At 38.3% G+C, this 22,950-nt stretch overlaps 1 protein-coding gene across 2 annotated transcripts in view; it reads left to right on the forward strand.

Annotated features, from left to right (window-relative positions):
* The window catches only part of PTPRO (protein tyrosine phosphatase receptor type O), a 215,492-nt gene that overhangs the window by 97,568 nt on the left and 94,974 nt on the right, over positions 1-22,950 (forward strand). For both annotated transcript variants that reach the window (XM_069106126.1, XM_069106127.1), the window contains exons 3-7: positions 555-713; positions 3,018-3,170; positions 7,857-8,300; positions 15,400-15,561; positions 17,131-17,330. In XM_069106126.1, coding sequence (XP_068962227.1) covers positions 555-713; positions 3,018-3,170; positions 7,857-8,300; positions 15,400-15,561; positions 17,131-17,330 — 1,118 coding nt within the window. The remainder of the gene's footprint in view (positions 1-554; positions 714-3,017; positions 3,171-7,856; positions 8,301-15,399; positions 15,562-17,130; positions 17,331-22,950) is intronic.

A 22,950-nucleotide genomic window follows, 5' to 3' on the forward strand; every position in this document is an offset into this window, starting at 1 on the left:
TAATTATAAATTGTTTCATGTAAGAGTGGGACCATTTTACAACTCTACCAGTTAGCACATTAGTATGCCTAGCCTCTGACAGTTTGTAAAGATGATGAGATAATTCCCCAACACTTAAACTTCATTAAAATTATGTGATTTTTTGTATAAATGTTACAGAATAAATTTAGTATATATAAATTCATTCAATTCTCACTTTACAGGGTTCTCTCACTTCTAATTAACATAGAAGAGTGCAAATCAGCTTTGAGATGATGAGATAAGGAAACCCAGTCTTTTAAAAAAAATAGATATAGTAGCGTTTTGAAAAGAATAAAATGCAAAAGATAAAAAGAATAAAATACAAAGATAAAAAGAATAAAAGATAAGGGAAGATACAGTGATACTAATTAAGAATAGAATTTGGCTCATGATCATTTAAGTTTTCGGTATTCATAGAAGATAATGACATTGGAGATGGTTCTGATAAGTGTAGTTCATTTCCTTTTACAGTATTTTTACCATGGTCTCTACCTCATCTTTTTCTTCTCCTTTCTTTTCTTTTTCTTTTTTAGAGCCTCTTCCTGTCACCAGCGTTTCTATTTATGATTATAAGCCTTCTCCTGAAACAGGAGTCCTATTTGAAATTCATTATCCAGAAAAATACAATGTTTTTACAAGAGTAAACATAAGTTATTGGGAAGGCAAAGACTTCCGGACAATGTTATACAAAGGTAAGAAGAAGAATGAGGGTTGAAAGTAGCATGATTTGGTATTAATTATAGCATCGTTGATGTAATGAGAATTCCACAGTGTAGGGTTACTTAGGCTTGACCAAAATATAGGAAAAAAATGTGTTTTTCACCTCAGATTTTCAAATACTGTTAGAATACTATTTCATAAGTAAGAGGTTGTACTATTGGGGAAAAAAAATCAGTTAAATAAAGATATTCTGAATGGAGTGTGACAATGAAGTAATCAGAGTGAACTTTCCTATGGGAGTTATGGAGTCTCTCTAATATCTGTATGTACACATATCACATATACAATAGATGAAATGTCCTACTTATTGCTATCATGAAAAAATATTTTTTTTTCTTAGTGGAGATATCTAGCATACACAAAAGTCTTCTTTAAGTAGATTGTCCTCAAGTAGGCCCCAATATAGTTGATGTCAGAAAAGACAGCTTCTGTTTGTTGACTGCAAGAGTGCTCCCTTTCAATATTTTCCTCAGAAACTAAGAAATAAAATTTAACTGAATTTCAGCATTATCCTTCACATGCTTAAGTGTTCTATTCACACATATGTCTCTGTATGTGACTAATCATATGGATATGTCTACTATAAAAAAATCAGTTAGACTCCTATATGACTTAACTTTTCTGATCTGGCTTTGAGTTGTTTGGTCAAGATAATAGAAAAAGATCAGATGAATGAGATGTGTCAAGAGATCGTGTGTGTGTATGTGTGTGTGTGTGTGTGTGTGTGTGTGTGTGTGTCTAACTGCCACTAGGAAAGAGGTCACACAATAATGCTCACAAAAAGAAAAGATCAAAAAGCACCAGGTTGGTATTGTCCTTATGAGGGATAGAGAGATAGCAAAGATTTGTCAACCAGATGTGAAGACTAGAGGGTTCTTCTGTCTTCCCTAGGGGCATAAAGGAGAACTTCCTGAAAGTACTCAAATCTGATTGACCCCTACTCACCTTTGGTGATTCATCTGGGGACAAGAGGCACTCCCTTCAAAGAACCTAAAGACTGTTCCTAGGGATTATGAATGCCTGGACAGGGATTAAGGCTTTAGGGGGAAATAAATGAATTTCTTATTATTAGAGACTTCCAGTTGAAAAATGGAACAGTTTGAAGAAGTGAATAGAAAATAAAGTTGGGGAAGATGTAGGCTAAGAACAGATTGTCTTATAATGAGAGTTGGATTTCTTAAGCATGGTTTAAAATTTGATCATGAGAGCTTTAAATTGAAGATAGTTGGGGAAGGAGAAAACTGCTGGTATCCATTTGCTAATTAGATAACCCTGAAAATAGTAGATACATCCTAAGTAGTATGATGGTAGAAATGAGCGAGCAGCAATTCACAGAAGACAATTTCAAAGAAGAAAAAAAAAATTACTTCAGATATTTATCTCCAAAGCCATAACACATGAGTGACAGACAAAGTCAATGGGAGATCTTAATGCAAAGAAATACATTTGAATTTATAGGTAACACTGAGGTTTGGTAGGTTAGTATTCTTGACTGCAGAATGTATTTGAAATGGTACTATGCTTTATTCAAAGGGAACAGAATAGATAATGACAATGACAGAGAAGCATTGTACATTAAAATGATATACTGAGGAGGAATTTCACAATGCTTTTCTATTACTCCCTTTATCCTGTTCCTTTGAACAAAGTATAATTCAAGTGAAATCAATAAGCATTTATTAAGTACCTACTATATGCCAAGCATTGTACTAAGTGCTGAGAATATATACCCTTTCACATCTGTATTCTAGTCACTGGAAATGGATTTTATAGTAATTGTTCATATTGACATAATAACAATGATAATAAATAATAGTAGTTTTAAAAATTTGAAATCTGTTTCTCCCCTTTTCTTGGGTAAACTGCCTGCCAGCAGGCTAGTTTTAAAACATGAACTTCAATATGTATAACTCCTACATAATTGCTAGTTGCTAAGATATAAAGTAATTAAAAAAAAACCCAAAACCTTAAGTTCAACTTGAAGGAAATTTGTATAATTGCTTTATTTAGTTCATCCTGCTAAATTAATTGTTCATTCAAATTCTTGTAGTCTAAAGATTTATGTTTCTTTTTTCCCTGCCTTTATAGGAATTCCAGGTGGGGAGTTTTGAGTGAGATTTGAAATACCCTACCATCCCTATACAACCTTCTGGCCCTACTCCTCTGCTAGATAACCCCTTACATGTGCTTTCCTAAATGGTGTTCACTGATGCTGAAATTTAGAAAGTGTGCTTTGAGTGCCAAATTTAGAAATTGATGTATTTTTGTCTCTACAGATTTTTTTAAAGGTAAAACAGTTTTTAATCATTGGCTACCTGGGATATGTTATAGTAATATTACCTTTCAGCTAGTATCTGAGGCGACATTCAACAAAAGCACGCTGGTGGAATACAGTGGTATAAGTCATGAACCCAAACAGCACAGAACAGGTGAGTTTTCTGCAAAACAAAATTATGTGAGCAAAATGAGTAAATTACAAGGATGGCACAATGTGACATTTTCTTCACAATATTTCTACTTCTGTTTTATATAAATTTTGTCCCAATACTAGGGGAACTATTGTGATAATATTCATGTAATAATCTAATAAAGATTTTCTGTTAGTTTAAAAGGAGCATATAGTGTATTCCGAGTAAATTTTAAACAAGGACAAGCTAATATATAACAGTTGTGAGGCTTTAAATAACCATATGTCTAGTATACTAGTATCTAAGGATAAAGAACATAATGGAATATACAATAAGATTTTATCAGGGAGTTTAAAAATAAATTTTGTGAAATGGAATAGCTAGTATCTACTTCTTTTCTTTTAGAAGGGGCATAAAAACAAGCTATTCATTACACTGTTTCACAAAAAAATGCTCCTAGCCTGAATAGAAAACACTTTTTGTATAGGTCTTTTTCAAGATAGAAAATTGGAGTTTGAGTAAAAGTGCATTTAAAGCATTACCAACATAATTTAGTCCTAATTATACTTCATAAATGCATCTATGTATGTATATATGTAATGAGTAAATGGATAGTCACACATTTGTGTATTAACCCACTATTTTATACGTCAGCCTTTTCCTTTGTCAATTATAGGCTAGACAATACAAAACAATTTCAATTAAGTAATTAAACTCATGGTTTGCATCAAAAAGGGAAGCAGTCTGGGCGGCCAGGTAGCACAGCAAGTAAGAGCATTGGCTCCAGTGTTGGGATGACCTGGGGATCAAATCCAGGCTCAGACACTTAGCACCCACCCAGAAACACCTGGCTGTGTAACCTTGAGCAAGTTACTTAACCCTGATTGCTTTAAAAAAAAAAAGATTAAAAAAAAAGGGAAGCAGTCTGACATGGGAGAATATGCACTGGAATGGGAGAGACAGGATCACAAAATCACAGAATTTCTGAGTTGGAAGGGAGCTCAGTGACCATTTATTCAATTTTTTTTCATGAAAAAGGATCTTCTCTATCCCATGCCTGACAAGTGGTCATTCCATTTTTGTTTAAAGTCCTCCAAGGAGGGAAAACTCACTACCTTTCAAGGTGATCTTTTGGTTAGCTGTAATTGTTAGGCTATTTCCCCTGCTGTAACAATGAAATTTACCTCCTTACAATCCTCCTCCCCCCACTGTTTCTGATTCTTTCCACTATTGCCAAGCAGAATTAATCTTCCAGGTGATATGCCTTCAAACACTACAGGAAAACTTTCATTGGTGTGCTACTCCCTTCCCATCCCAGCCTTCTCTTCTCCAAATTAAACATTCCTACTTTGTTTGCTTGTTTTTGTTGATTTTTTTCAACTGATCCGTACACTGCATAAGCACGAGGTCCTCACCATCCTGGTTATCCTTCTCTTTTTCTTCTCTCCAACTTATCAAAGTTGTTCTTAGTAGGTGGACTCAGAATTAAACCCAATATTCTAGGTGTGGTATAACCAAGCCAAAGTAGAGTAAGGCTAACATCCCCCTATTTCTAGATCATGTCCCCATTAATGTAATCAATTTTCTTGACCACCATATAAAACTATTGATTCATATTAAGTTTACAATCCACGAAAAAACCCACATTTTCAGACAAACTGCTCTCTAGCTATGCCCAGGCCCAATTGCATACTTATGATATTGAGATTTTGGAACCTAAATAGAAGAGATTTAATATTTATTCCTGTTAAATCTAATTATCTCAGATTTGGCTCATTGTTTTATATGTTGAGATATGTTTTGTTCTTGACTGTCATTCATATGTTACCCATCCTTTCTAGCTTTCTAACATCTACAAATTTGATAAACACTCCATCCTTTATCCAAGTCATTCCTAAAAATTTTAAATAACATGAGGCTAAGGAGAGATGCAGGGAGAACTGTTGGAGATGTCTTTCCAAAATGAACTTACTGACTACATTTTGAGTCCAGCCATTGACCTAGTTTCAAATCTACCCATGTCTAACTGACAACTCTGTCTTTTTACAAAATAGCATGAGTGACTTTATCAAATGCTTTGCTAAAATATAGGTAATCTCTCCTTATAGCATTCCTCTGTTCAATCACCCCTGTTCAAAAGGGAAAATAGAATTAGTCTGACTTTGTGATTACTGCCTTCTTTTCTAGATGTTACTTGATCAGTGTTTTAATGATACTTTCTAGAATTTTCAGGATTTCCAGTCACATTCACTGTCATATAATTTTTAGACTTTTCTGTTTTACCACACACACAAAAATTGTCCATTTCTTATTCTGGAACATCTCTCTTGCTCTCCTGGATCTTTCAAGGGTCAAAGACAATGACAATCAGTCATATCTGCCGGTTCTTTCACTACCTGAAGATGTAGTTCATCTGGGCCAGGTAGTTTGGACTTATCACAGACAGCAAGATGGTCCTTTTTATCTCTTCCTTTGTCTTGGGAACCAACTGACCACACACCATTTTTCTATCTTTTACAATACAGATAGCATTCTGATTGGTAGAAAAAGCAGAAGCAAAATTACAATAGTTTAACTGTCTTTACTTTGTCTACTATCATTGGCTCAGCTAACTTATGACCCATACTCCTCTTTTATGCATTATTGGTTTAAAAAAAATCATTTTGTTGTCCATGGATTTTTTTCACTAGCTTTAGTCCCTTCTGAGTTTTAGCAGTCTTTCTATATTTGTCCTGTCTTATGTGCCCTTGCTTCAACCTGATAGAGGAATATTTTAAAAATCTAAGTCAGTTAGTGAGTTTCCTGTGAATCCATATCAGTATTTTTAGGCAGCTCTCCCTTCCTCATCAGAATTGTCATTTTCTGTGTTTTCAGAATTTTTTTAAGAAATAAAATTATCAGAAAGAGAAGTCAAGAAATCATTATCTACTCAGATTTTGACATAGAGAGAATTCTAGAAGATGTCTGCATAATTTCAGTGTGATAACTATTATATCATACCTCTGTGCTATTTGACTCCCAAACCTTTTCTCCAGTTCTTTCTTTTTAGACTTTCTGCATTATACTCTGATGACAATATCATTAATGATTCTGTGTCTATAAGTCTTTGTCCAAATGCTTCCCATCATGTTTCACTACTCCAATTCTTTGCTTTCTTCAAATGAGTATAGCATCTTTTTTATTTGTTTGTTTTTTGTTTTTTTTTGGAGGGGGGAAGGTGGGTCAATTGGGGTTAAGTGACTTGCCCAAGGTCACAAAGATAGCAAGTATTAAGTGTCTGAAGCCAGATTTGAATTCAGGTCCTCCTGACTCCATGGCCAGTGCTCTATTCACTAACTTCTTAAACAATGTTATTTTCCATCCCATCTCCCACTTTTATCTGTCTTTTTTTCCTTTAGAACAAAGTAAACTCTTCTAGTCAAGGATCTCATGGGTCTCTTCAAATGACATTTGCCTCCTTGTATTCAGATGTCCAATTCATCAAGTGAGGAGGCCTAGCTTATTGCCCTGGCTCTGTGACTAACTAACTGAATGGTGTCAGACTAGGAAACTCACCTCTCTGGGCTGCAGGTTTTCATCAATAACATGAGAGTTGGACTAGGTGGTTTCTAAGATCCTTTGCAAACCTTTCATTTTATGATTCTATAATGCTCTGTATTTCCACTTGTATCCCCTTGTGCCCTATGCCTCCAGAAAAGTAGGCTCTTATTGTTTCTGTCAGTTTTGTGCTTTTCCAGGTTGTAAAATCTTTCAAAATACTTTTTAATTAGGTGTATAGCATCAAGTATCTACCAACAGTTGTCATAAAACTGGGGTAAGACATTTGTCCATACTAGACCAGACTGGAAATTTTCATTTCTGTCCCTGTGTTACTAATCCACTAGAATGAATGAATCTGAACACGGAATTTGACTTATTGCACAAATACCCATGACCTATAGAAAATAGAATGATTTGGTATCAAGAAGTATGCATTCATAACAAGTAATATTAAAAAGCCCCTCCTTGAACCCTCATAGTTGCTACACTCCAGGCATCTACCTGCTTTTTTATCTTTTATTTTAACTCTGTTCTGTAGTTTCCTGCCCAAATAATTATATAAGTTAGACTTTCTCTGAGAAAGGCATGGAGCTAGGGAATGCATCTATATTAAAATTAAGATGATGCAAGTTCTTTTTAACTTGTCCATTTTAACATTACTTTGCTAAGAAAAAGGTCAAACTACCACTTGAACAAAAATATCAGAAATTAATGTCTCTGAAAAAGAATGAGAGTGAATAAAGTGATGGCCCTGGAGTCAGGAGGACCTGAGTTCGATTCTGGCCTCAGACACAATACCCACACACACCCCCCACACACATACAACCTAGCCCTGTAACCTTGGGCAAGTTACTTAACCCCAATTGCCCTCCAAAAGGCCAAAAAAAGAAAAAGAAAAGAAAAAAGAAAAGGAATGAGTATGATGAAATGTTAATAGATTGCAGTTATTCTGGTTACCAGATTATAAACTTTGGGATCTTTGAAAACATTGAAGTTCAAAAATGCTCAAATACAACTGAACTTTACAACAGATCTATCCGTGTATGAAGATATGACTCCATGTTGTATTTCTCACTCAGTCTTGTACATTTAATTCATTAAATGGTTGTAATTTCTTTCATTGAAATAAGATACAAGATATACTAAATAAAATTTCTCTCTTTCCAGCTCCTTTCCCACCTCAAAACATCTCTGTCCGAATTGTAAATCTGAACAAGAATAATTGGGAAGAAGAGAGTGGCAGTTTCCCAGAGGAATCATTCCTGAAGCCACAAGATGTCATTGAGAAAGAGAAACTGCTTGCTTTTACAGATGATCCTCCTGAAATTTCCTCAGCCAATACTTCTTCTGGGTGGCCAGATTTTAATAGTAGTGATGAGGAAACGACACTCCAGCCATATTGGTGGGATAGTGAAACTGTAACACCGGAAAGTGAAGATGAATTTGTTAATGTACTTCCCAGGGAAGATAAAATTAATAATACAGTTAGTCTGATTGAGAAATCAACATCAGCACCTTTATCTTTTTTCCCTGTGCAAATGATATTGAACTGGTTGCCCCCAAAACCACCTACTGCCTTTGATGGGTTCCATATTCGCATAGAGAGAGAAGGTAAAGTAATAATCTTTTGTTACTCTTCAGAGATATTTCAGGAGGAAAACAGTTTGGGGAGGGGAAAATTAAGTTCGGGAAATCACTGCAGATGAGAAGAAACATAGGCTGAGAAGAAAAATTATAAAAGTTTGGATTACTTCACTCAGGTTGTAATCTGACTCCTCATTGGAGCATGGAGGTAACCAAGGAATTTCAAAGGCTTTGCCAGCAAAATGCAAACTTATGGTCTTATCAACCTGTAAAAGAATGCAAATATAGCCTTGGTGGTATAAAAGGAAGACAATAGCATACATATATATTTTGGTACAGGCAGCCTGTGATTTCACTGATATAAGGAACCAATGAGGAAATTCCTCCTATCCACACAGATCAACAAGTCTTACTGGGTTCAATGAGAGATTAAGTGACTTGTCCAGAGTCAGTGCATGTCAGAGGGAGAATGTGAACCTAGGTTGCCTCAATGTAGAGGCTAGCCATCTATTTGCCTAACAATAATAATAATAGCAGCAACAACAACAATGATGATGATAGAACAATTTTGTGTGGCTATTTAAAATCAGTTCTATAGTTTAGGTGTTCTCACTGCAAGTCAATTACTGTTTCCACTGGGTCATGCTGTCATAGATACTGGAAACTGCACATATGCCTCACTTCTCAACAATTCTACCCTATTGGGCAGCTGAGGAAGACCTAGAATTAAAGGCCTGACCTTTATAATTTAGAGAAAGGGGCAGAAGAACCTTGACAAAAGATCTATTTTCTTGTGCCCAGATTTAAGATCCTTATTATGTCCTTATTCAGCACAATTCCTTTGGAAGATGACTAGTCCCATGGTGATTATCAGTTCCGTGCCATGTCTTAAGAGTACACAGCTCCTTACCCTTTTCTTTTTTTTTTGGGGGGGGGGGTGGTGTTAACAAGCTTATTTTAATCAGTCAAATATGTATCATTTGCCTAGTTCAGGGGAAAAAGGTCAGCACCCCGAACTTCAGAGTACACAGACAGAATTATCAAGACAGAGAAACAGATCAAGTAGACAGGTTTCCAAAGTGTCCAACCATTACATCCATACCAAATCAACATCTGGGTTTTTCAAAGCCGGGGGGCTCTCAACTACGGCTTCCCAGAGTCTCATCTGATCAAATCACAGAACACTTCTCAAAGTGAGCCCCTCCTTACCCTTTTCTTTCTGAAGTGTATCACCCTCCTTGCCACCCATCATTGGCGCTTTTCCACAGAGCGGCTGTGAAGTAAAGCAGGAAAGGCACAGCAGATGGTACTTTGACTGTAGCTACTAAAATTCTATCTTGTGTCCATTCACTCAGCATCTGGTACCTTAGTTTTTCCATTTTAGCACACACATATTTATTACAGCAGTGCTGTTACATTTGACTAATTTAAGGAATGAATTGCATACATTTTTTTAAACATCTTGCTAACTGATACTACCATTTGTTCTCAGAAGTCTTCTTGGAATTGTTAATACATATATCTACTTGTCATATGTTGAGGCTGAATTATACCTCTGTCATCCGAGCAGGTCCTTAGTGTTAGATAGCCATATATGCAAGGGACAACAAAGAGGTCGTATCATTGGATCATAGAGGATTTGACCCTGTTTTGTTTAACAAAAGAATAAGTAACTGACGCTGTTTGTTTAATAAAAGAATAAGCAATTGGCCTTGTTTTGTTTAATAAAGGAGAAAACAACATTTGTGGATTTTCCTGCTCCAGATAATCAACAATGCCAAAATATTATACAGGGTATAAATATGGGTGCTGTCTAAATATATAAAGACAGCTTGGCTCACATGTAGCTTGGATAGATATCTGATCTGGTTCTGGCTGACCCCTCTCCAAGAGAGAACTCAATTTCTGCTTTGTGAGGAATGGGAGGAGAGCCATGGTTGGGTGCTCATTCCTTCTCTAGCCTGTATCCCAGAGGGATATTGGACTTGAATTATATCTATCCATCACACTTCAGATGTTGCTAGTCTAGAGATACAATTCTTTAGTGCCTAGGACAAATACCACTTTCTCTAATCACATTCAAGATTTAGCTTATTCTCACCAGCTTTGTTCTCCCCAACTCCCAAACACTTGTTACACAGAAGATACCACAATTCCCTAGTATACTTCTTTGCTAAAGTAAACAGTAAGGAGAAATTGAGGAAGCTGTATAAATTAGAATACGACTGGGGCAGCTAGGTGGTGCAGTGAATAGAGCACCGGCCCTAGAGTCAGAAGGACCTGAGTTCAAATGCGGCCTCAGACACTTGACACTTAATAGTCGTGTGACCTTGGGCAAGTTACTTAACCCCAATTACTTTGCCTTCCTCCCCAAAACAAACAAACAAAAAAAAGAATATAACAAAGTTTACACAAGAGTAAAAGGGCTTTTCAGCTGAGAGAGATAAGGTCTTAGCTCAAACTTATTTAAATCCATTCTTAGTTTATCTCTAGGATTACAGGCCCTGAAAGTCAAGGTGCATATTGGAGGCCAGTTCTCCACATACCTGCAACCCCAAGACCTCCTGATTCAAAAGTTTGCCTCTCATGACCACCTGTTTCAAAGTCTTCCAACCATCTAATAAAACTCCTGCTGCATTCATGCAGGTACTTGGTACCTTGGCCTTGCATTATCCCTGTCAATCAGGAGTTACATCTCCTTCTTGTCTACACAGCCTGTAGTTTCACAGGGCTGTCCCTCAGAAAAATGATCCAGCACCTGTGGGCAGAAGTGCTATATTCACATGAGACTAGCAAAAAAATTATATTTCTCTTCTTTTTCTATTATTGGATATATTTCACTGAAAATAGGTTCATTGGAGCTCAAAAATAGATCTTCTTGCCTGTCCCTTGAAGATTCTATTCTTTTAACTTATTGTATTAGTCAAGCCACTTAATTTCTCAGGGCCGCAAACAATTCTAAGACTGCAAAGTGCAGATCACATGCTGACCTACATTGGTAGAGGGAATTTCCTCCCTAACAGTTCCTTATATCAATGAAATGACAGCACCAATCCAAAAACAACAACGGAAAATTGTATTTTTTAAAGGCAAAATATAGATTCTGGGCGAGGGCCTCTCATGGAAAGCAGGCAGCTCAGTATAATGGCATCTATAATGGCTTGGAGTTAGAAGACTGGGGTTTAAGCCTGGTCCCATTGCTAGTTATGTGACTGTGGAGAAGTCTATTAATTTCTCTGAACCTCAATTCCCTCTTTTGCAAAATAAAAATGTTAGTACCACCTCTCTCACAGACTTATGAGAAAAGTGCTGCATTGCATTACATAAATGAGAACTATTATTATGAACCTGGCATCCAAAGTTTCCTTCAAAATACTCAACCTACTTTTCCAGCCTTTTGTTCCCTTCCACGTAAGGTTCAGTTCAGCCTAACAGGCCTACTCGGCATTTTTCTGTCCCTAAGTCTTTGTTCCTGCTTTTCCCTGCACCCCTTCCTTCCAGCTCTGTCTGTTTAAGTCCAACTCATCCTTTGAAGATTTCAAATGGAAGGAAGAAAAGAAGCATTTATTAAACACCTACTATGCGCCAGACTGTGCTATGCACTTTACAAATATTATCTCATTTGCTCCTCACAAAAAGAAGCTGAGGCAGCTATCAGATTAAGTGATTCACCCAGGGTCATGCAGGTTGTAGGAATCTGGGGCTGGATTTAAACTCAGGTCTTCCTGACTCTAGACCCAGTAACCCAAAGATTCAGACGTGACTGAACAACAACAGCACATCTTATCAATCTTTTATATTCCCACAGTGCTATTGATATAGAAAATACTCAGTAGATAATGACACAAGCTTTAGTGCATGAATTTCAATGACTATTTTGGCTATTTGTTGATTGTTTTTTGGGGGGCACTTCTGAATTCCTGGCTGTGCTCTTCTTCTTTGCTTTTTAGAGGGGGGATGTCAGAGAAACTGGGGTTAAGTGACTTGCCCAAGGTCACACAGCTAGTAAGTGTCAATTGTCTGAGGTCACATTTGAACTCAGGTCCTCCTGACTCCAGGGATGGTGCTCTATTCACTGTGCCACCTAGCTGCCCCACTTGTGCTCTTCTTAGGTGAGGTTGCTTGGTAACTGCATCCAGAAAAATAAGGTATTGTTCTACATCTAACATAGTTCAATAAATAGTAAACATTTTGGACAGGTAAACTTCTTCATTCAAATCTTACTGCCTCTGTGACTTTATATGATGTCCATACTCCTCTGTCTTTGCTTTCCTTTTGTTCTTGTCAAGTATTAAGATTTTTTTTTGTCAGATATTTTATTCATGTCTGACTCTTTGTGACCCCAGTTAGGGTTTTCTTGGCAAAGATACTAGCATGGTTTGCCATTTCCTTCTCCAGTCTTTTTATAGATGAGGAAACTGAGGCAAACAGGGTTAAGTGACTTGCCCAGGTTCACGTAGCTAGTAAGTGTCTGAGGCCAGATTTGCAGTCAGGTCTTCTTGACTCCAGGTCTGTGCTCTCTCCTCTGTGTCACCTAGCTTGTGCTCTCTCCAAACATACTACCCATAGTTCTAGGTTGTTACAGTAATCATTCATTTAAAGGGGCAGAATTCTTAGGAAGATGAAGAAAATCTGATGCAATAGATTGCTCCATTTGTGGCCCACCCAACAGCAAAGTGCTCCTGCTTAGCATTGTTTAAGAACTGAGCAGAATCTAACTGTTTTCATCACTGATTAGAGTGTAATTTAGGTATCCTTTAATAAGTCAAAATAAGACTCAAACATTAGTGAAGAAAAAGCTAAAGTAAGAATGCAAACCTTATCCAGGGTCACACAACTAGTTAAGTGTCTGAGGCTAGAGCTAAACTCTGGAAGCTTTATCTTCCTGACTTCAAGCCCCATACTCTATCTCCTTTACTACTTAGCTGCCTATGTTCTTAAGACTATGTTTCTGCTTTCTGGTGTGTCATGCTTTGTCTTCATCTCCTAATTAATCCACCCATTCTGAATTGTAATCCATCCCTCTCTAGACTCATGGTACAATGGAAAGAACACCATGTTTTTTTTGTTTTGTTTTGTTTTGTTTTTAAAGCAATCGGGGTTAAGTAACTTGCTCAAGGTTACATGGCCAGGTGTTTCTGGGTGGGTGCTAAGTGTCTGAGCCCGGGATTCGATCTCCAGGTCTTCTCAACACTGGAGCCAGTGCTCTTACTTGCTGTGCTACCTGGCCACCCCGAACACCATGTTTAAAGTTGGAGGATCTGGAATTGAATCTTGGTTCTACCATTTAAGACTTGTGATCTTGGCAAGCCTCTTAACCTCTCTGGTGACCCACACATCCTTCCCAGCTCTATGATTCTATGAACTAGAATCACCAGTTTTGAGATAGAATGGGAAAATGAGGTGATGCAGTGGATAGAATGCCTGGCTTAAAGCCAGGAAGATCTGAGTTCAAATCCAACCTCAGATACTTACTATCTGTGGGACCCTGAGCAAGTCACTTAACCTCTGTCTGCCTCAGTTTCTTTGGCTGTAAAATAGTGATAATAATAAAAAAAACCCTCACATGGGTTATTGTGAGGATCAAATGAGGTAAAGAGCTCAGCATTTTAGTAAGTGCTATATAATTGTTAATTACGACTACTATTATTATAATGGAAGAAGCACTGAACTTGTGTTAGAACACATGGTTTTGAATCCAGTATCTACCACTTCTTAACTTTGTGACCTTGGAATAACTTCTTTGAGCCTCAGTTCCTTCATCTGTAAAATGGAGAAAATATCCCTTGCACTCCAACCTACCTCATAAAATTGTTTTAAATAACAAAGGAGAGAATGGATTTGAAAATGATCGGTATCAGTAAAGTTCTATATAAAGTCGTTATTATCGGTTTCATTTGTCAAATTAAAAGAACAGAGGTTCCCTCCTAAATGAAAACATTTTGCCAGTTATCACCGATGCAAGATTTCCTCTTATTTGTCTTCTGTTTTTTTTGCTATTGGCTACATTTGACTGAAAATAGGATCTTTGTAGAAAGCTCAGAATTTTCTTTCTTGCTGCCTATTCCCTTGAAGACTCAACCAGCCTTTTATCCTATTGCTATGTGGTTTTTTGAAGGCTAGTTGTGACATGAACTTCAGATCATGACTTCAAATAAGAAAGTAAGCAGCTGGAGATGAACTTTGAAGTGATGGAGACTCAGTTTTATTGCAAACATTCTTGTCACAGATGACAGAAAATATTTTATTTCTAACTTGAAATGTCTAAAGAAATTCTCAGAGAAGGTCCAGGATATTTAATGAATCCTAAAGCAGCAGTAAGATCTTCTGTTGTGGTTAATTTACATTTGTTACTCATGGAGGATTATGTAGATGACCTTCCTTAACATTCACCTTCTTCCATTTGGAACAAGTCATTTTTACATAAAGATAAAAGGAGTATGTGCAATTTCAGTTTCTGTATAGATAGCCTTGAACACTCCATATTATGTGTCTAGGTGTATTGTAAAAATGAAATTTGAATTCTAAGCTTCATTATTCCTTTATGTCAGTCTTTGCCTAGAGTCAGGAACCTTCTATGTGCCAAGCACTGTGCTAAATTCTGAGAATGCAAAGAAAAACAGAAATAATTCATGCTCTGGAGGAGTTCACAGTTTAATGCGGAAAACAACTAAGTATAAACAAGATGGGGTCATTAACAGATGGCAGTCACTAGCATGAAGGAAATGGCATGTTTTTGCAAGGGAATGTGGGAGGCCAGTGTCACTGAATCATAGAGTATGGAGGGCAGAATAGTATAAGACTGGAAAGGCAGGAAGAGATCTGGTTGTGAAAGTCTTTAAAAGGCATGTTGAGGATTTTAATTTGTCCCAGAAGGAATAGGGAGCCCCTTGGGTTTTCTTAATAAGGGGGGGAGGGGTGGTAACATGGTCAGCCCTGTGCTTCAGGAAGATCAATTGGGTAGCCAAGTGGAAGATGGATAGAATTAATATTTTGACCAGATAAACTTAATTAACAGACCCACTGTTCCTGTGTCTTCCAATACTTATTCTTTGTCCAGTTAATTTGTCCATATTGATCTCAAACTCCAATAAATCCATATTCTCTTTTTTTTTTGATGATTTAGAAAACTCTACTGAATTTTTGACAGTGGATGAGGAAGCACATGAATTTGTCACTGAACTGAATGAGCCTGGGAAATATACATTATCGGTGACAACTTTTAGCTCCTCTGGATCTTGCGAAACAAGGGGGAGTCAATCAGCCAAATCAATTAGTTTTTACATCAGTAAGTATCAATGAAAACAACAATAACGATTCGGGTGAAAAGTTTGATAACACTTCAGATGATTTACCGAGTTTTAGGGACCTTGTGAAGCCTTCAAGGTCAGGAGGGGCTAGATCACCTTGGTTGTTTAGCAGGTAAGAACATTTCTAGTAGAGGCAGCTGGATGATACCATGGTGACTATGGCACTGGCATTAGAGTCAGGAAAAACTGAGTCCAAATCCTACCTCAAACAATTACTAGCTGTATGGCCCCAGGGCAAAATATCTATCCATCTCCATTTCTTCATCCATAAAATGAGGCAATAATTGCACCTATCTCAGGAGATGGTAGGGAAGGGGAAAGGAGGAAAGAAGGATAAACATTTATACAGCACCTAGGAAAGAACATGCATTGTGCGAAACAACTTTTACAAATATAATCTCATCGGGTCCTCACAACAGCTGTCATTATCATCATCATCATCATCATCATCATTATAACAGGTAGGTGCTATTTTTATTCCCAATTTGCTGTTGAGGAAACTGAGGTTAAATGAGCTGCCCAGGGTCATATGACTAATATGTGTCTGAAGCTGAATTTGAACTCAGGTCTTCCTGACACTTCTGCATAATTTTCTGAGGTTTATTTTAAGTGAAGACCTTTAGGAAGGTTTGCACCCCTTTCCAAACACGATAATGTTATCCTCTTGCAGGTGAGGACTGTACTGTGCCCAGCACTTGGCTCAAGTGGCATCTCCTCCTTGAGCTCTTCTCTGACTTCTCTAGTCAAATTAATGTTCCCATTCTCTGAATTCTTATTGCACCGTGCACTGTGTACTATGCAGTGTGTCACTGGTATATATTTTTCTCTAATTATTTTATGTATCTAAGTCTTGGCTCCTCAACCATATTATGAACCCATCAAAGGCAAGGGCCAACTCTCCTACCTTTCTTATCTCTCCCACAAATACAGAGTTTGGGGCAGTGGGAAATTCCTGTTCCCTCCAAATGACCACTCACCATTTAGGCAACTCCCATCATAGAGGCTGTTCCCACTGTAGCCCTCTGGGTCACCTCAAATCGAACAGATTCACAGCTTGTTTTATTTATCCTCAAATTATTAACTGCTCTCATACTACTGAGATGGAAGTTAATTGGAATATATCTCGAGTTAATCAGATTTCTGTCTTACAGGAGACCCTGAGGGCAAAGGTGCTCTAAGCATCGATGAAATGAATTGTAGAAGTGCCAGCTATCTGGTTAACAGAGAAAATAATACAGATGCAAATAATCATAATCTCTTTAGTTAGGGATTGGCCAGAAAGTTCAAGGACCCAATAAATAGAAATGAAAGTCACATTTTCCATTGAAGAGAAAATTGCTTGAGGTTGAGTGTTGAAGGAGTAATTATGATGAGTATGGAGAATGTCAGTCCAAAGGGCTCTCCCTCTAGTTCCTTTCACCTCCCTGATGTTATCTTTGAAAGGGAGAAGAAAAACAAGACAGAAAAAAAAACACTCACTAATGTTCTTTCATCTCTCCTGATGTGAACTACTCAGCATGCTTCCTACTACCATTTGTATATTGCAGGTCCTATGGGAGAATGGATTGAAGAATTAACAGAGAAGCCTCAGCACGTCCGTGTGAATGTTTTAAGCTCAACCACTGCCTTAATGTCCTGGACATCTTCTCAAGAGAGTGACAGCAATAACACAATTGTGTCTGTTGTATCTCTAACCTGCCAGAAACAAAAGGAAAGTCAAAGACTTGAAAAACATTATTGTACTCAGGTAAAAAAAAAAAATTCCTTATTATGTAAACCCACCTGGTGTAACTCTGGGAGACAAGGACTAATCTCTGAATCTGCCTCATGCATTCCTCATGGCTTCAGAATAGTGTTACTAGAAACTAGAAGAATCTAGAAATAGTTTCGGCTGGCACTATGGAAGTTTTAAAATTTTTATGTTTAAAAATTGTTGCTTCCACTGAGAAGACTTGTTTTGAATGTCAGTTCAATTCAAGGGCTGCTTTTATTAGGGTGCTCTGTGAAAGGTAGGGGGCTAGATACTGGGGGAATGCAGGAATTCACCCTCCTGTGCTAGACTTGGAGTCAGGAAGACCTGAGTTCAAATGCTGCCTCAGACACATACTAACAGTACTCCCCTGAGTAAGTTTCTTGATCTCTGCTCCCTTTGGTTTCCTCAGTGGTAAGTGGGGGTAATGAGCTACCTCTTGGGGTTCTCGTGAGGACAAAATGAGAGAATATTTGCAAAGGGCTTTACATTCCTTAAAGCATTAGAGATGCTAGATATTATTGTTGAAGAGGTTAGGGTACTGACACAGTCTAGGGGTGCTGGGACCCTGAGAATGCCAAGGCAGAGTTTCCTGGAACTAATTCACGCACTTAAGCCTTCTTTCAGTCAATTGGCAAAAGTTTTATTGTAATGCCCGTGGTAGTCAGTGAAGTTCCTTTGGAGAACTTCCGATTTAATGGGGGTGAATCTAAAGCTTATATTGAAAAGGAGCAGGGGGTTAAGGATGCTAATTAGGTAATGCAAGGGGCCCAGGTGTCTTTGAGTGCAGGCATCAGTGATCTGTGTTTGTGAAAATTCGGGGAGTCTGCAGAGATAACTTCGTTAATACCAGACATTGATTAAAAGAGAAAAGACAATTTTTTGTTTGGTTGCCAAAGGCATGGACAGTTAGGCAGGCACCCAGGGAAAGAGTCCTTGGGCCAGCACCTTGTACAAGTAGCTCTTATCTGAGGAATTACAGGGTCAACTCTGTCTGTGCCTCTAACAAGGAGGGGATTTTCTCATGAGGGGTGAGGGGGCTGGGGACTGGGTTACTTAGGCATGGTCTTAGGGCTTTTTGGGGTCCAGGTACCACCACCTCGTCAGTATAATTTTTGCTATTGTTAAGGAACCTAATGCCAGGGATCCTCAGTGGGGTTGGGGAGAGGACATCATAGATCCAACCAAGAGCATAGGGTGTTGTCAAGAATATAATTGTTGCTGACCCTGAGACATAGAACCATCTTTTCTTGAGACTTTCCCCTGCTATATTCGTTTGCCGTAAGAGTTCTAGCAGAATGAACTAAGGGGCAACTGGGTGATGTAGTGGATAGAGGGCCTGAAGTCAGGAAGACTTATCTTCCTAAGTTCAAATCTGACCTTAGACACTTATTAGCTGTGTGATCCTGGGCAAGTCACTTAACCCTGTTTGCCTCAGTTACTCATCTATAAAATGAACTAGGGAGGAAAATAGCAAATCACTCCAGTATCTTTGCCAAGAAAACCCCAAAAGGGATCATGAAGTGTTATACAAAACTAAAAAACAACTAAACAATAACATCACAAGATAAATACGTGGAGTTACAAAACACAATGGAGCCTTAGGGGCAAGGAAAGATCATTGTAGAGGGCAACGGGAACAAGGAAGGCTTATTCTAGTGGTCTAGGGCAAAGCTTTTCAGAAAGAATAAAGTCAGAGCTCAAAAATTGCTTGTTGAGGTAATTAAACAACTGATGGAACAAATATGCCTCTTCCATTTTCTCCACAGAATCAAACCCTCTCACGTTAGAGATGAAAAAGCTAAAGCCCAAATAAATAAAGGACCAATAATGAGAAAGGTTCAACTATTTGACTCTTTTGTGGTTTGATAAAAGCTTCCAACAGAACTAGAAAAAGAGTCTTCGATATTTGTACCCATAGAGTCATCCTCAGCTCCTCATCCTCGCTCACCCTGCGTTCTGATAAGAGAATCATAGCTCTAGATCTGGAAGGGATATCAGAGGGCATCTAAGTCCAACTCCTTTGTTTTACAAATAAGGAAACTGAGGCCCAGGAATAGTAAAGATTTGTCCCAGGGTCACACAGATAGTCCTTATCAGAGCTGGAATTTGAACCCAAGTCCTCCAATGTCAGCCCAAGTGTTATTTCCACAATACCATGTTAATCAGTTGCCGACATTTGTTGATTTTATCTGTACAACATTCATCCATTTCTTTCTATTAACATGGCCACCCTGTCGGTGCAGGCCTTCATCACTGCTCTGGACAAATTCAACAGCTTCCTAACAAGTATTCCCTACCTCAAATCCATCTTGCACATTACTGCTGAATGATTTTCCTAGTGCAAAGATCTAATCATGTCACTCTTTTGCTTAATGAATTGTAGTAGCTCCTTTTTATCTTTCAAATCAAATATAAACTATTGCATTTGCTATTTAAAGTCCTTTACAACACAACTCACTTTTACAGCCTTATATATTATTCCCTTTCCTTTATATTCTGCTAGATGCTATTGACATATAATAATCCATCTCCCATTTCAATACCTCTGCATCAATTCTCCTTCATGCCTGAAATACACACTCACCACTGCCTCTTGGATTCTCTAGTTTCTGTCAAAGCCCAGTTCAGGGAACACCTTCTACATGAGGTCTTTGCTGATCCTCTCACCTGCTCATGCCAGCTAGTCCATATTTTTCTACACTTAAATATTTATCTCATCTGATAGAACTTAAGTCCCTTGAGAGTTGAGACTTTTTAATTTTTCTCTTCACATTCCTACCACCTATACATTTACGTAGTAGGCATCTAAAAACAATGACTGATTTCTTAATTGACAGTCTACACTGATGTAATGAAGCAAAAAGGAACATGGGGATCCCTGCAAAAGGCCACACAGAGCAGGCAGATGGGAGGATATGTTTTTTGACCAGTGGGTTGACTTCCCTTACATACAGGATCTGCCCCACTGAATCAAATGATAGAGTCTCCAGACAAATCATATTAGTCCTTAGAGTTAGATGGAAGGAATTATGTGATCAAATTACCAGTGGTAGAGTGGGTAGGAATTCAAGGGGGTGGGGGAAGAAAGGAGGACAATCCAGGCATAGGCAATAGGGAAAACAAAGACACAGGGGGGCAGAGTCAAGATGGCGGAGTAGAAACAGGACTTCCATGCGGCTCCCGCTTCCACCGCCTCCAATTCATGTAAAAAATGACTCTAAACAAACTTTGGAGCTACAGAACCCACAAAATGACAGAGAGAAGCTAACTTCCCATGGAAAACAGTCCAGCAGGCCGGCAGGAAGGGGACAGCACAGCTCTCTGGGAGCCAAACCCAGTCCCACTTGAGCTGAGGTTTTAGCCTCAGGACAGCCACAACCAGCCACCAGCTGGAGGGACTTCAGATCGCCAGCAGCTGTGGTGGTTTCCAGAATTATCAACCCATAGATACTAAGGACAAAGTGAGAGGTCAATGCAGTGGGGACTTTGGGAACACAGAGTTCGGGAGTGTGGTCCAGCCTTTACCCCCTGGAGGGAGAAGCAGCTGAGGCTCTGCAGCCATGCAGCCACCACCCTGTGGCTGCTTCAGTGCTCCTGGCCTGCAGATGGTAGGGGGACCAAGCAACAAGTCTGAGGGGTAATCGCTCTTGCTTTAACCTGCTTGGATCTGGATTGTGGTCTAGGGTGAAGGTCCTGGGGTGCATGGTGCATGACCAATTTGCCAGAGTATGTGGAGGCTTCAGAGAGAGGACCCAACTAATAGCTCCAGCAGCTGCGAAAACCTCAGCAATTTGGGACAAAGCTCACCTCTCTGGTAGAAGAATTCTACTGTGGCAAAAAGCTCAAAAGTAAAATAATTGAGTGGCAACATGAGCAAATGAGGGGAGCAAAGCAAACACAACAACCCAACTTTACACTACTATTTTGGGGACAAAAAGGATCAAAGCATGGAATAGAAGGAAGACAACAAAGTCAGAACTCCTGACCAAAAGCTTCCAAGAAAAATACGAGCTGGTTATAGGCCATAGAGGAACTTAAGAAGGATTTTGAAAACCAAATAAGAGAAGTGGAGGAAAAATTGGGAAGAGAAATGAGAATAATGCAAGAAAATTATGAAATGAGAGTCAACAACCTGACTGAAGAAAATAACACCTTAAAAAATAGACTAAGTCAAATGGCAAAAGAGGCTCAAAAAGGCAATGAGGGGAAGAATGCCTTAAAAAGCTGAATTTGCCAGATGGAAAATAATGTCAAAAGCTCACTGAAGAGAATCATTCCTTTAGAATTAGTTTGAAGCAAATGGAAGCTAGTGACTTTATGAGAAATCAAGATACTATGAAACAGATCCAAACAAATGGAAAGGCAATGTGAAATAACTCATTGGTAAAACCACTGACCTGGAAAATAGATCCAGGAGAGATAATTTAAAAATTATTGGACTACCTGAAAGCCATGATCAAAAAAGAACCTAGAAAAATCATCCTTTGAGAAATTCTCAAGGAAAATTGCCCTGATGTTTTAGAACCAGAGGGCAAAATAGAGGTTGAAAGAATCACCTCCTGAAAAAGATCCCAAAAAGAGAACTAGAAATATTATAGCCAGGTTCTGGAGTCCAGATAGATCAAGGAGAAAAATATTACAAGCAGCCATGAAGAAACAATTTTAATATTGTGGAAACACAATCAGGATAACACAGGATCTGGCAGCTTCTACACTGAGGGATTGAAGGGCTTGGAATATGATATTCCAGAGGTCAAAGGAGCTGGGATTAAAACCAAGAATCACCTACCCAGCAATACTGAGTACCAAGTTTCAGGGGAAAATATGGTCATTCAATGGAATAGAGGAGTTTCAAGGATTCTTGATGAAAAAACCATATATGTGTGTGTGTGTGTGTTTGTGTGTATACATACATATATGTGTATACATACATATGTGTCTATATAGGAGGACTTATGGGCATATGAATACATATGTGAGTGTGTGTATATATGTGTACATGTATACATAAACAGACGGCACAGGACCAATTTAATAGGCAGGGATGATACTTAAAAGGTGAAGTTAAGAGGTAAGAGAGGAATATAATGAAAGGACATGGGGAGAGACAGAATGGGGTAAATTATCTTATATAAATGAGACAAAGGAAAACTGTTACAATGGAGGGGAAGAACAGGAAGTCTAAAGGTAATGAGTCAACCTTGTTCTCATTGAATTTGACTTAGGGAGGGAATGACATACACACTAAATAGGGTATCTCACCCTACAGGAGAGTAGGGGGGAAGGGGATGGGAGGGGGAATGATGGAAGGGAGGGCAGGCTGGTGGGGAGGGAAGTTGGAAGCACCCACTTTTGAAAAGGGACAAGATCAAAGTAGAGAACAGAACAAGTGGGAGGTGGGATAGGATAGAGGGAAATATAGTCAGTCTTTTACAATGTATCTACGATGTTATTGTTTTGCATTAGCCACACATGTACAACCTATACTGAACTTCTTATCTTCCCAGTAAGGGTGGGTGACAAGGGAGGAAGGGAATGAATCTGAAATTCAAAGTTTTAAAATCAAATGTTTAAATATATATATTATTAATTATTATTATTATTTTACATGTGA

The sequence above is a fragment of the Petaurus breviceps genome, unplaced genomic scaffold (assembly GCF_028583685.1).
Source record: "Petaurus breviceps papuanus isolate PSGF00001 unplaced genomic scaffold, PetGlider_PUasm1.0 78, whole genome shotgun sequence".
Lineage (NCBI taxonomy): Eukaryota > Metazoa > Chordata > Mammalia > Diprotodontia > Petauridae > Petaurus > Petaurus breviceps.